This window comes from Typopeltis vanoorti, chromosome 8, assembly GCF_054136105.1.
Source record: "Typopeltis vanoorti isolate ZY-2024b chromosome 8, IOZ_Tvanoo_1.0, whole genome shotgun sequence".
Lineage (NCBI taxonomy): Eukaryota > Metazoa > Arthropoda > Arachnida > Uropygi > Thelyphonidae > Typopeltis > Typopeltis vanoorti.
The window spans coordinates 151,421,774-151,434,901 of NC_143556.1; the positions used below are offsets into that span (position 1 = coordinate 151,421,774).

General features: G+C 34.5%; 2 protein-coding genes across 3 annotated transcripts in view; one reads left to right on the plus strand and one right to left on the minus strand.

The window, feature by feature from the left end:
* The window catches only part of LOC150104432 (NFU1 iron-sulfur cluster scaffold homolog, mitochondrial-like), a 201,014-nt gene extending 190,761 nt beyond the window's left edge, over window positions 1-10,253 (plus strand). For both annotated transcript variants that reach the window (XM_090396368.1, XM_090396369.1), the window contains exon 7: window positions 10,025-10,253. In XM_090396368.1, the coding sequence (XP_090252494.1) occupies window positions 10,025-10,096 (72 nt within the window). In that variant the 3' untranslated portion in view covers window positions 10,097-10,253. The remainder of the gene's footprint in view (window positions 1-10,024) is intronic.
* LOC150104433 (alpha-2-macroglobulin receptor-associated protein-like) overlaps window positions 9,907-13,128 on the minus strand; it is a 211,220-nt gene continuing 207,998 nt past the window's right edge. Inside the window, exon 7 of the mRNA XM_090396367.1 lies at window positions 9,907-10,169. Coding sequence (XP_090252493.1) covers window positions 10,110-10,169 — 60 coding nt within the window. The 3' untranslated portion in view covers window positions 9,907-10,109. The remainder of the gene's footprint in view (window positions 10,170-13,128) is intronic.

The following is a 13,128-nucleotide window of genomic DNA, read 5'->3' on the forward strand; positions in this document are numbered from 1 at the left end:
AATGTATTCACGGAATCCACGAATGATTTCTCTTTCATTTAGTTGCAGTCTGATTGACAAATTTCTAATTTCCGCCTCTCCGAATGTTAGCTGAGCATCAATATCTTCAAGCAAATGTTTTTGGTCAGGCATGCGAGCCCAAAGTGCTAGCTCAACATCTTCACTATCAAGCAACCATTTTTCAATTGACTCTTTCAATTTGATATAAAATGTTTTTTGGGTCAATAGAAGGATTATTTTTTGGAGCTTTTTCGTGAAGTAAAACTCCACTAAAGCGCAGATCACATACAGCAGCTACAGCATATCTATAATAGGGTCCAAAATTCTTTCTTCAGAAACTTGTACAAGTGCATTTATTTTTTGATATGTCTTGTAAAGGTTCATGTCACTGTCTTGCAGGTCCAAACTTAATTCAGACAATTCTTAGAGAGTGTCACACATCAATCCTAGATCCAATAAAAAGTCTGTATATGTTATTTTTCTTCTTAAGCCATCATAAATACATTTATCATTTTTATCTTTCCTAGGATCATGCATCGCATCTTCAAAATGATGCACTAGAGATTCAAAATTATTCCACACAGCCAAAACTAAATGGAAACTAGATGACACCCATCGAGTACTTAAAATTCTTCCAGTTTTCACCAGTTCAACCTCTAATGATTCTGCACATAAATGCAACTCTCTACTGTTTTTTGGTGAAGCATGGTATGGGACAGTTTATCAATAAATGATTTGAATCTATTGATTCCTGAAATTTCCTTTACAGCATCACTTACTGATAATTCTAGTCTGTGATTAGCACAACGGCAAACTATAATAGAAGGAAAGTTTTTCTGACAGCAATTTTTTCACTCCACTTTTACACCCTAACATTACAGCAGCACCATCACATGCTAGAGAAACTAAATATTTTTTAAAATAATCTTCTGTCATCTCATAATAGTTAAGACATTGGAGTAAGGAATCAAATACACTTTTTGCTGTTATGTTTTCAAGTTCGACAAATCCAAAAATAAATTTATCGGTGAATTAATTCCAACACCTTCGATACAGCATCGAATATACACTATGAGAGTGGTTTTATTGCTTATTGTTGTTGATTTATCAATGAAATTATATTTTTGGATTGAACGATTTCTTTGAACACATTTTTTCTCATTTCTTCACTTACATGATTCACTATATTAATACATGCATTTGTTGAATGAAGAATACGACCCATTTCAATTCCGTTCAGTTTTTGCAGATCAATTTCACTTTAAAAAATATGGAATGATTGGCTTTCCTTTGCTACTTTATATGCAGTTCGAAAAATTTTTGCAGTTATTTCTTTTTCACAAGATAATGATTTTAAAACAACATTTTCAATGGTCTTTTTTTCGGCTTCAGAAACTAATTTTAACGCTGCTTTGTGTGCAGCAGATTCTCTGTGATTGAACATATTTTTTCGAAGTGAGCTCATCTGTAGCTTCCTACCTTTGCCAGAATATGTAATCTTTTTGTTAGCCCATTCTTTGGAAATTTTCATTCCCATCTTTGTTTCAGTTTCGAGTTCTAACTTTTTCTGCAAGGTGTACAGCCAAGTTTCTTTTTGCAAATATACATCCATTCATTTTTCGAGCAAAAATAATTTTTTTTTGATCTAATGTCCAGCAGTTCTGCCAGTCATTTTCAGTTTGACCTTGCTCCTCAAGATTAGCTTGAGATGATTCGAAAACATCAACTGGCACCATTATTTCCATATTTTATGACATCATGTCTGTTATTATTCTGGCCTTTTTATTAATGGGACCGGTGGTTGAGAAGTAATTGGAAATCTTTTTCATTTTCAAACTTGGGGTCAGACTTTTACACTAAAAAGTAAAAAAAAAAAAAATCCTAAAAGGATATGAAAATAATGACGTTAAATTTACGTCAGTTCAGTAAAGATATTTTTTAGATAAGTGTTTTACCAAAAATCTTTCGCATGTTGTCAATCACACGTCCATACAGCCACAAACGTAGATGCTGGCATGCGAGTTACCAGGCATCTCCTGGTAACATGCATGTGCACGTGTTATGTACGCGCCAAAATTTTTTCAAAAATTACTTTTGAAAAATTGAAAAAACTGTGAAAAAAATAGGTGTCGGAATGCCATTCCGGTGCGTTACACCAGAAAAAAAGCACTGCATATACAACATTTTACGCATACATAACATTTACAAATACATATGAAAACAATTAAGTTGGAAGTAAACAATTAAAAGTGTATCATCACTGAACTAAGTTTTAATTTTTATTAAACAAATAAAGGTATTAGTTTCCGATTTGCTGTTGGCAAATGAATGGGTATGTCAACGCTGTCCCGCTGATATCCCATTCATCTGCCCACAGCAACTTTTATATTTTATGTTATCCCCATTCATCTTCCCACACTCATTATGCTCACCCCACATTTTTCGCATGTTGGCACCATGGACAAGTGAACGGAGAATGTCAGCGCTGTCCCTCTGATACCTTCATTCATCTGCCCACACTCATTATGCTCACCCCTCAACATTTTTCATGCGGTGCTACCATGGACAAGTGACCGGGGAATGTCTGGGCTGTTCTGCTGATACCTTCATTTATCTGCCCACGATGTTTATCTTGAATCCCCATTCATCTATCCACAGCAACTTTTATATGTAATCCCCATTCATCTGCCCATTCTCATGAAGCTAGCCCACAACTTTTATCTTTATGCACTCTCTGATTCGACCTGCGACATGTAAACTGTTCCATTCACTAATTGCCGTTGTGAGGCAAGGGAAAAATGTTTTTCTTACTCCATCATAATACTGAATACGAACTTAACATTCATGGATGACGTCCCTTGTCCTGTCCAAACCATCCCCTGCATATACCTAAAAATTTCACTCAGAACATCCCAAACCCATTAATGACCCCCCATCCATCCATCCATCAGCACACACACACACACACACACACTCACTTCCGGCCGATATGAATCGCCTTATTTCCCTGAGGAGTTTTCAATGACCAGGAAAAAAATTTAAGACATCCTGTTATGTGAGGTCATTCCTGATATCTATAACCAGTGTAATCTGGTTATAGATATCAGGAATGACCTGATATCTACCCACGATGTCAGTAGCAAAGTGCCATCCACATGGTTGGGTGCATTTTCCCACCAGCGACTGTATGCCGTATATACTGTACGCACGTGATTTGTACTAAGCCCCCCAAAAAAGTCCCAGCAGTGGTCATTGTAAATCTGGCAGATTCATTAATCATGTGGTGGTTTTATTTATATCCGTCCTGTGTGCTGCTTGTATTCGTTTGTGATGTGTGTGTTTCTGTACAATCCATGACCGTACGAATGTTGTTGTTTGCATGCGACGGATTCAGTATACTCAGCCTCACGTTCCTGCAAGCAACCGTACGAGATATGGAATTTCATGGGACGCGGGCAGCTATCCTCCTCGCCAGCAGAGCTGAGCCTCACGGTGACATAACTTTCGTTTCATCCCCGAGTTTGTCCGATTTTGGAAATGGATTAATTCCAAAACCAGTAATGAGAATAATCGGAAACTCTAGTCCAAATAAATAATATGATATAATTATGTTACTACTTACTTTTAATGAGATGGTTCAGCTTCTTGCTGGATATATGGCTCAACATGGTCAACTTTAGTCAAAGATCGGCACACATACACTAAGAAAATTTCTGTATTTTGTTTTTATTTGAAGGAGCAATGAAAATCCTTTCTCACAAAGATAGGTTGTAGAAAACTGCATGACGATTTTCAATGCTTGGGATATTTCGGGAAATTCACTTCTCACTGAAGGCGAGATCCAGAATTGAGCCAAACTAAGATCATGGAATTGTGTTTTAAGCCCACTGTCACTTGGGATCACGAACCCACAGAAATTTCTTATAAAAGTTATTCAGAAAATATGTTTCAAAATTCTGTTTCAGAGTTTTGAGGTGGTCACGAACCCTTTCCAGAAACTCAGAATCAACAAAATATCATTTTCCACTAAAAAAAGATTTCAGTATTGGAAAAGGTGCAAATTGTCTGTGCAAATTTTACATAACTAATCCATAATATCAATTTTTTTCTCGAACACCTTCATTTTGTCGTAGGCATCAAGAACAGTTGAATTTCCTTGAAGGGAAAGATTTAGTTCATTTAATTTTGAAAAAATGTCTGAAAGATATGATAGTGTTGATAACTATGCTTTTCAGCAAGGAGTGATGCAAAATTAGAATTACTTTTATTTACAAACAATAAAACTTCGCGCCTTAATTGAAATAAGCTTGTCCCTGGAAATCCAGCGAATTTCAGAATGAAGCAAAAGTTGTTTATATTCACTGAAAATAATCTGTTATTTAGAAGTTGATCATTAATAAAATTAACTAGCTTTACAGCGTTTCAAAAAAAATCAGCTAATGCCTTTTATTCCAATGTAGGGAGTTGGCGAGGTCGTTTTAGCCCTATCTAACTTCTGGAGACTGATTGGGCAGTTCAATCTCCACTGGTAGCCAACCAGAGATAGCTGGCCCAAGGCTATCACTAATGAAGCAGCACACAGTGAAGACAGACGGTTCAATGAGCCACCATATCGTGGTCCCTAAACCTAACACAATATATTTAATAGCTGAAATATTGTGAGTTCTATGGTCAAGTTTCTTGAGTTTACTGGATGAAAAACCGAGTTTCAGGGAGAAAAAAACATGCTTGCACATCCCAAAGATCGACTAACTCGGGAGCCGATTGAAAAAAGGCTTAGAAAAAGTTCCTCTAGTCGCTGCCTAGATTAGAAACCAAAAAGTCTTCGTTTGTGCAGTCAAGCGCCGTATCTACTGAGTTACACAGGCTCTTCTTACAGCGTTGTGTTTACAGCATTACAACGTTGTATAGCAGTTTTTAAAAGGTGGCAACCTTTCCCTATGTATGAAACAATATACCCGATTCATATCCAGTCACTTCCCTGACAATAGAAACAACCCCACTATGCCTGCCTGTAAGAGTGCGACCTCCATCTGAACAGAAGCCTATGCATTTTTCCCACTTGTTCCCTTTGTGAATTATGTAATTAGTGAGTGTGAAATATTTCTTCTGCAGTTTTTCGGGATGACCAAGTTCTACAAAACAGAATATCGTCATAAATGTTATCATGTGCATATCTTACGTAGCATATTAACTGCGCATCATTTGTAATATCAGTAGTCTCATCTATTTGTAACGCATAATAAGGGCTCTTCTTAACTCTTTCGATTAACTGAGATTCTAAGTCACCTGTCATATCATTACTTCTGTGACCTACAGTGTCATTCAAAGAATCGTCGTTTAGTAACTTGTTACCAAGTATAGTTTTTTCCACATCTTTTATAGCTGGAAATAGTAAATTTTCCGCGATAGAATGAGGTTTCCTTGTTTTCGCTGTGCGCAAACTTAAGAGATGCTTCCAGTGCCTTGCTATTAATCGAACCCATGGCCAAAACTACATCTTTCCCATGATTTAATGTTGCTAAGCATCGCTGAAATTGGCTTCCCCCCCCCCCCCCATTTGCTTTCTCACATTATAATGTTTAGTTTCTAAATGTTGGAGTTTCGCAGGTTTCATGTACCTGTTCGACAACACTTCATAACACAAAACACAGAGGTTTCTGTTCACTTTCATCTCCACACCAAGTAAAACCGAATTCCAAATATGAACTAGTATATTTCCTACTGTATTTTTTCTTTGAACTGCCTGTTTCTTCTACTTTAATAGTATCAGATTTACTCGCCGTTACAACATGTGTATCACAATTAGGGTTAGCATCGCTTGTTTCATTTGCTCTTCTTTTCAAAGTCCTAGTTCTCAGCCACTTTTCCATTATTAAAAAACGTTTCCAAAAAATATATAAATACTGGGGCTAACTTACGACACACTTTGTCCAAGTATCATTTAGCACTTCTGAAGGTATATCGAGCCTTGGTTGAAGGAGGAAAACCATCGGTAATAAAAATCAATAAACAACAAGCCATTGGTTGAAATGTGGATAACACATGTTCACTTCAAATCTGACAAAAGAACAAAAAAAAGGTGGAAGCAATAAAAGTATATTGTTATTCACTTCACCCCTCTTATTATTCGTCATTATGCCACTACAAATTATTGTAGTGCCAGAATAACGAGTAATAAAGGAGGTATGAAGTGAACAACAATTTAGTTTTATTGCTTTTGCCTTTGAACATTCTGACGCTTTTTTTTTGTGTCTCCATTTGATTTCAATAATTTTTACTTACTTATTCAATTTTAATTTGTTTGGATAATTAAAAAATATATATTTAATTAATTTAAGTCTGACTGTGGTCCACGGACCACAGGTTGAGAAACACTGCTATAGATCACTATAGTGGAACCAACGTTGAGTTGGATGATCATCCTTTGGTCACTTATTTAGAATGGTCTGGGGGATCACCTAATTTTTAGAAGGTCTCTCAGGAAAATCAACGAGTTTTAAGCATTTGTCATGCCAGTGAAAGCATATTAGCTATCCCACCAGCCATAAGGCTGAAGGGAATAGAAATCGTTATAGCACATAATTTCATTATAGTGTGCATATACAAGTACAAACAGTCTTGACTTACATAAGAGCTTTGTTCCCCAAACTTTACACGTTCGATTTAACCTTCTCACCCTATTGCTTATGTATTTACATTAACTGTATGCAGAAATGCATTAGCATGCTTTAGGTTATTTCTGTTAGTTTCATTCACAAGATGCACTTACAAATTAAATTTCAGTATGTAAATATTAATGCAGAATAACACAATCACATATAAATAGTAAGAAAAAATAAGGGAAAAATGTTTAATTTGGCTGTTCAACCTTCTTTATGAAATTATCAAGAGATGACCGAAGACAGTGGTTTCATTCTGCTTTTCTTAAAGCTCTTGATAATAGACTAAAAATTTTATCTATTTCTCTTTCAACTTCCAAACCTTTTTTCCAAAGAAAGGATTTGAAAAAAGGGAAACCTTAAGAAACCATTACATTATTGAAGTGTCACATTCAAGATTGTTGCAAGCTCACATAGCAAGGAGAACTTATTGTAAAGTAAAGACATTTTTAACACATGCTGTCATGCGAAAATCACTAAATATGCAACAGGGCACATTGTGTATCTAGCACAGAATTTTTAAAAGATAATTATCAGTTAAGTAAAGGAGTTTTTTTTTTTTTTCTCTCTCTCTCTTTATAATTTTCATTTTCAGCTGTAGATAAAGTTTGGGGTGTTTAAGTTATTATGACAGCACTACATGATTAAGCTTACATTGCTATTAATCCCCTATCAACAATTTTTCTTCATATTAGTCTATTACTTGTCATCACTCCAATATCATTGTATCTAACATTTCGTTCTTTAAAGCACTTCTGGCTGAATCAGTCCATCTACATGTTGGTCTTCCTCTATGTCTCTTTCCTGTAGTCTTGCCATCAAACACTGTTTTGTAGCCTTTCATCTCCCCTTCTGTTTAAGTGGCTATACTACCTTAAATTAACTGTGCTGACACATTCTTGAATGCCAACAATTCAAGTTCTTTTGTAATATCTTCATTTTGAATATGATTCTGCCATCTGTTCGCTCTCCTAATTTTTCTCTGACCTCTCACATCTGTGGTCTCTAGTCTTTGATCAAGTGCTTTATTTTTAACCCAACTCCCAGATCTATAACTTAAAATTGGTTTGAACACTGTCTTGTATATGGCTAGTTTGGTGTTCTGGCTAATTTCTCTCTTATTCAACAGACTCCCCATCATACAAGCTTTGCTTATTCTGTTGTTAATTTAATTTGCCATCTTCATTAAAAATGTGCATAAATAGCTGAAATATTTTACTTGTTCTATATGCTTTCCATTCATAATGCACCTGAAGTTTATGTTACCACCTTTTCATTGTTGATTTTCATGCCAAATTTGTTACAACTGTTATGCGGTTTAGTTAGAGAATCCTGGACTTGCACTGGGTGTATTTAGGAGTACAACATTATCTGCATAAGAGAGCTGAGTTTGATATCTCTGATTTTACATCAAACCATCTTCCTATATTTCTTTTAATTCTAACTTCTCACTTAAATATAGACTGTGTATTGCTTTATATAATGTTCCTTTTATCTCTATTTACTGAGGATTGATGACCCACCTATGCATGAAAAAATGCAACATGTGTATTACCTATTATCATATTCTGGTGGAGTGCCAGCGCTTCACATGAGAGAGGAATGAAATTTTTTACCTATCTAACCGAGCCATATACATTCAGAGAGATTGTATCAGATGCAGACAAATTGCGTAATGTTTTTAATTTTTTACAAAGAATTAATTTTTCAAACACATTTGATTATAAATTTTATTTCTATGTAAATACTGTATTGCTTATTCATACTTTTTTGTATACATTCATATTATTTACTAATTTAGTCCTGATTATTTAATATTACCTTGTGTACTGTCTTCACTATAATGCAGTATAATCTTTGCTGTCTTTGCACCAATAAACCATAAACTAACCAATCCTTTTACCCCATAATTGTGGTATTTTAAAAAGCTTTTCTCCAGGCACTTTGTCATGATCCTTTAAGTGGCCAATACTACCTTAAATTAGCTCTGCTCACATATTCTTGAATGCTAACAATGTCAAGTTCCTTTCTAATATTTTCACTTCGAATATCATTCTGCTACTGCTGCCATCTGTTCATTCCCCTATTTTTTCCAGATCTGTGAAACTAAGTTGTCATATTCGTTTGTTCAGTAGATACCTACTAATGCATCACATGATGTGAAAGTTAGAACTGAACATTAGGTAAGAAGCTCTAGTCAGTTCTCCACATTCCTTAAAGGTGATGTGGAGGTCTCCCAGTTATTTGGGAGGAGTCTTCCATACAGGTTCTTTTTCCACTTCTGTTCATTTTTCTAGTCAGAAGATTGTACTCTACTTCCTAGTGCACATAAACATTATGAAAGTGTATGAATACCAAAATATTGTAGAACATGTGTTCTACAATATTTTTATTTAATTAAATAAATATAAACTTAATATGTTTGATTACCAGATAACGTTAGTTTTTAATTAAATTAATGTATTAGAAGATTTGCTTTTAGGTCAGTGCATCCAAAATAAGGATTGCAATTTTGAGTTCCTTTCAACCAGGTAAAGGTGTTCTACATTAGCTGGGATTCTTTACGGAAAATTTAGTAAAAGAGATTGGTTATTTTTGAAGACTTAAATTGCTGCACAATGCTCTTTGATAATAACATATTTAATTTAAGCAGGAAAGAATTGCTAATAAGAATGTGGACATGGAATCTTGTGAGATTCCTTTCTCCTGAAAACAGGATGTTTCCAGGAGAAATAATATCACCACCAGTAAAAAACTTTAACTGGTGATGATATTATTCCATATAGTTAAAATCTCAGATTCTGTGGCTACAACCAGTTTTGAAGCATATCCAGGTAGATGGTTACGTGTCATCAACAAAGCTGAGCTTAATGTAATTTTAGCACTGAAAAGGTTTTAATTTTTGAAGACTAGCAAAATGTTGATAGTAAATTTAAAAAAAAATGTAAAGTGAAAACCAATATTAACAGAGGGACAACTGAAAGTCATCAAAAGTAGAAGCTTTTCAGTGTTAAGATTACATTAAGCTCAGCACTGTTGATGTAACCATCTAATTGATTGGCTACGAGTCATCAACATTGATGCAAAAACTAATCTTTGCATCAATGTTGTTAAGTAATGAATTGAGTATTGGCAGCATCATCAGTTTTAGATTAATTTTTTTGAAATGCTCTTTACAAAAGCATAATTGTTCCTTTGTTATAATATGTACTTGGTCAGGAAAATACTAACAAACTACTTGAGATACATTTCACTGAGGACAGAATTTTTTAATAGTCACAAAATTTGTAGTGGTATTGTTTTACTTTTATTTAAATGCAGATTGTTTGAAGTTAGAGAAATTATATGTATATATTATACAGGTTCAAGATGAAGCTGAACAGATTGCTATCAAAGAATTTAACAAGCTTGAAGAAAAGTTGCAGGATGGATAAGAACAAATAATGATTATAATTCTAGATGCCTTTGCATTATTCTGCTTTCGAGGTCTCTGTGTATCTTCTCTACCTGAAAAATGAAATATATCCAATTACTTCAATATTGTAAAATAAGAACTTGTGAATTACATAAAAACTGCTAATAGAAATATAACTGGACCATATGAGATTGATAAAGATAAGTAAATTTGCACACAGTACAATATAAATTATATTGATAAGAAGTGGCTAATATGCAGTGAACAAAGACTACTCTTTGTTCACTGCATATTATGAATAAGAAGCAGATTGAGAAGTTTGTAATTAGTTTTTGACCTTAACCAAAATAGCAATTTCAGTCACTTAGCTTCATATTATACTAAAGTTTTAAGCAGTTTTATCCGTACCATTATTAAATGGTACTGAAATTAAATTAAAATCCAGGGGTGGTATGGTCACTTAAGTTCTTTGCCAGCATGGAGGGAAAAACTAAGATATAGGTGGATTGATGTACACATACTGACCACTGAATTATAAACTTCATTTAATACCCTGTAGGACCTCCTTTAACCTGAACAATATTTTAATAGTAAGATTTAAGCTTGTGATGATGGTAAAGCTTGTGATTAGAAAATTGCAGATGGCAATACAGTTTGTGTATATCTGTAATACTTTGGAGCAGAAAGCAAATGGAGAAACTGCTGCTCTATCTATTCTCTTTCTCCAGACTAACTGCCATGGTGAGAAAATCTACACAAATGGTCCCAAGTTCCCGGCATCCCTTAAATGGGACAGGGGTGCGAAGAATCTCCGGGCTCAAAATGGTGTGTTCATTAAAACTAGGAACCTGGAATGTCAGAACCCTATGAAGCAGTAAGCTAAGAAATGAAAAGATTTGAAATTGGGATTTTAGGAATGAGTGAAGTTAGGTGGCCAGGATCAGTCAAAACTCAAGTTAATGACATGACAATGTATCACTCTGGATAGGTGAAAACAACCATCAAAACGGAGTTGGAATAATATTAAACAAAGATGTCAATAAGTCACTGTTGATACTCAGATAGGATGATGTTAATCTGATACAGGTCTGTGCCCCTACTGCTGACAAGAGTGATACCAAGATCGAAGAATTTTACGATCAGTTAAAAACACAAAAAAGCATGATGTTAACATTGTCATGGGTGATTTCAATGCTAAAGTTGGGAAAGGTATAGAAGTGGAGATTTGGTTGGCAAACATGGACTGGGGACAAGAAATGAGAGACGACCGTCTTATTCAATTCTGCCAGGAAGAGGAGCTAATAATCACAAACACATAGTTTAAGCTACCATCCCGAAGGCTGTATACTTGGTGATCACCACAGGATAATTGTCAGAAACCAAATTGATTACTTGCTAATTAATCAACGATTTCAAAGTTCTATAAAGAGTACAAAAACCTATCCTACTGCAGATATTGCTTCTGATCATAGCCTACTGGCAGCAGAGTTAAAACTTAGACTGAAAGCTATAAGAAACATCGACAAAAAAGGTTTGATTTAGGAAAATTAAAAAGCACAGAGGTATCAAGAATGAATCAAGAGCTAGAACTTATCATGAGACAAATTAAAATCTCTGTTCATAGAGAAATGTACCAATACGTCGTGTCCTAATAGAGCAGTAAAAAATCAAGATTGGATAATTAATGAAATTCTCTCTCTCATGGATCAATGCAGATCATATAATATAAAAACCATAGTCCAACAAAATATGAGGTTCAGAAAATTATTAAACACAAGATCAAAGAAGCAAAAGAAATTCTAGAGGAAAAGCATGACAATTTTAATCTACACAAAAAGGGAGAAATAATATCCAAAAAGGATGACAACATACAAGGAATGAGTGAAATAGATAGAAAAACTCTTTACTGATAACAGACAAAACCCAGAAAATACTTATGAACATATGCATGAAAGGTCCATGCATTCTAAGATCAGAGGCAGAACGTGCACTAAACTCAGCTAAAAATGGTAAAGCCTTAGGCCCGGTTAGAATACCAGCAGATATAGTAAAGTTATTAGAAGGTGACAACATAAAGCTATTTAATAAGATCCACGCTACAGGCATAATCCCTCATGACTGGTTACAGTCGACCTTCATCATGCTACCTAAAAAAGCAAATGCAAAAACTTGTAATGACTACAGAATCATCAGTCTAATGAGTCACATTCTCAAAATCTTTCTGAAAATAATTCAAAAAAGAATATACAGAAAATGTGAAGACACCATCAGTGATTCGGCTTTATTTGACCAAAACAAGGAAATATTCATTTGCTTCATTGACTTCGAGAAAGCATTTGACAAAGATCAACGTGCTAAAATGATTGCACCATTAAAAAGACATCAGGACCACTGAAAACTTATATTGGAACCAAAAGGCATCTGTTCAAGTTGATGACATTATTATAGACTCCATTAACATCAAACGAGGAGTAAGGCAAGGATGTGTGTGCTTTACCACTTCTTTTTAACATATACTCAGAAGCCATATTTCAAAAAGTCTTGAAAGGAAGGGATTAATGTAAATGGTGAAATCATCAGTAACGTCCAATATGCTGATGACACAGCTGACAATATTCAGGAATTAATGAAGAGAGTGAAAAAATGGGATTAAAAGTAAATATCACCAAAACTAAATTCATGGTCATAAGCAAGAAACCAATTTTTAATTCAGCACTTTCTTTAAATGGAAAACAAATAGAAAGAGTGGCAAAGTTTAAATATCTTGGATGCTGGTTAAATGAAAATTGCAATCCAGAAATGGAAATAAAAGTTAGAATTGAAATGGCAAGAAAAAATTTTCTATTAATGAAATCAACACTAACCGCAGTTTAAATTACTGCTTAGAGTACGCATGATTAAATGCTATGTATGGTCTGTACTGCTGTATGATGAAGAAACTTGGATCTTGAAGACAATATCAATAAAAAAAATTGAAGCCTGTGAGATGTGGTTATACAGATGAATATTAAAAATCCCATGGACAGCAAAAACATCCAATCAGGAAGTATT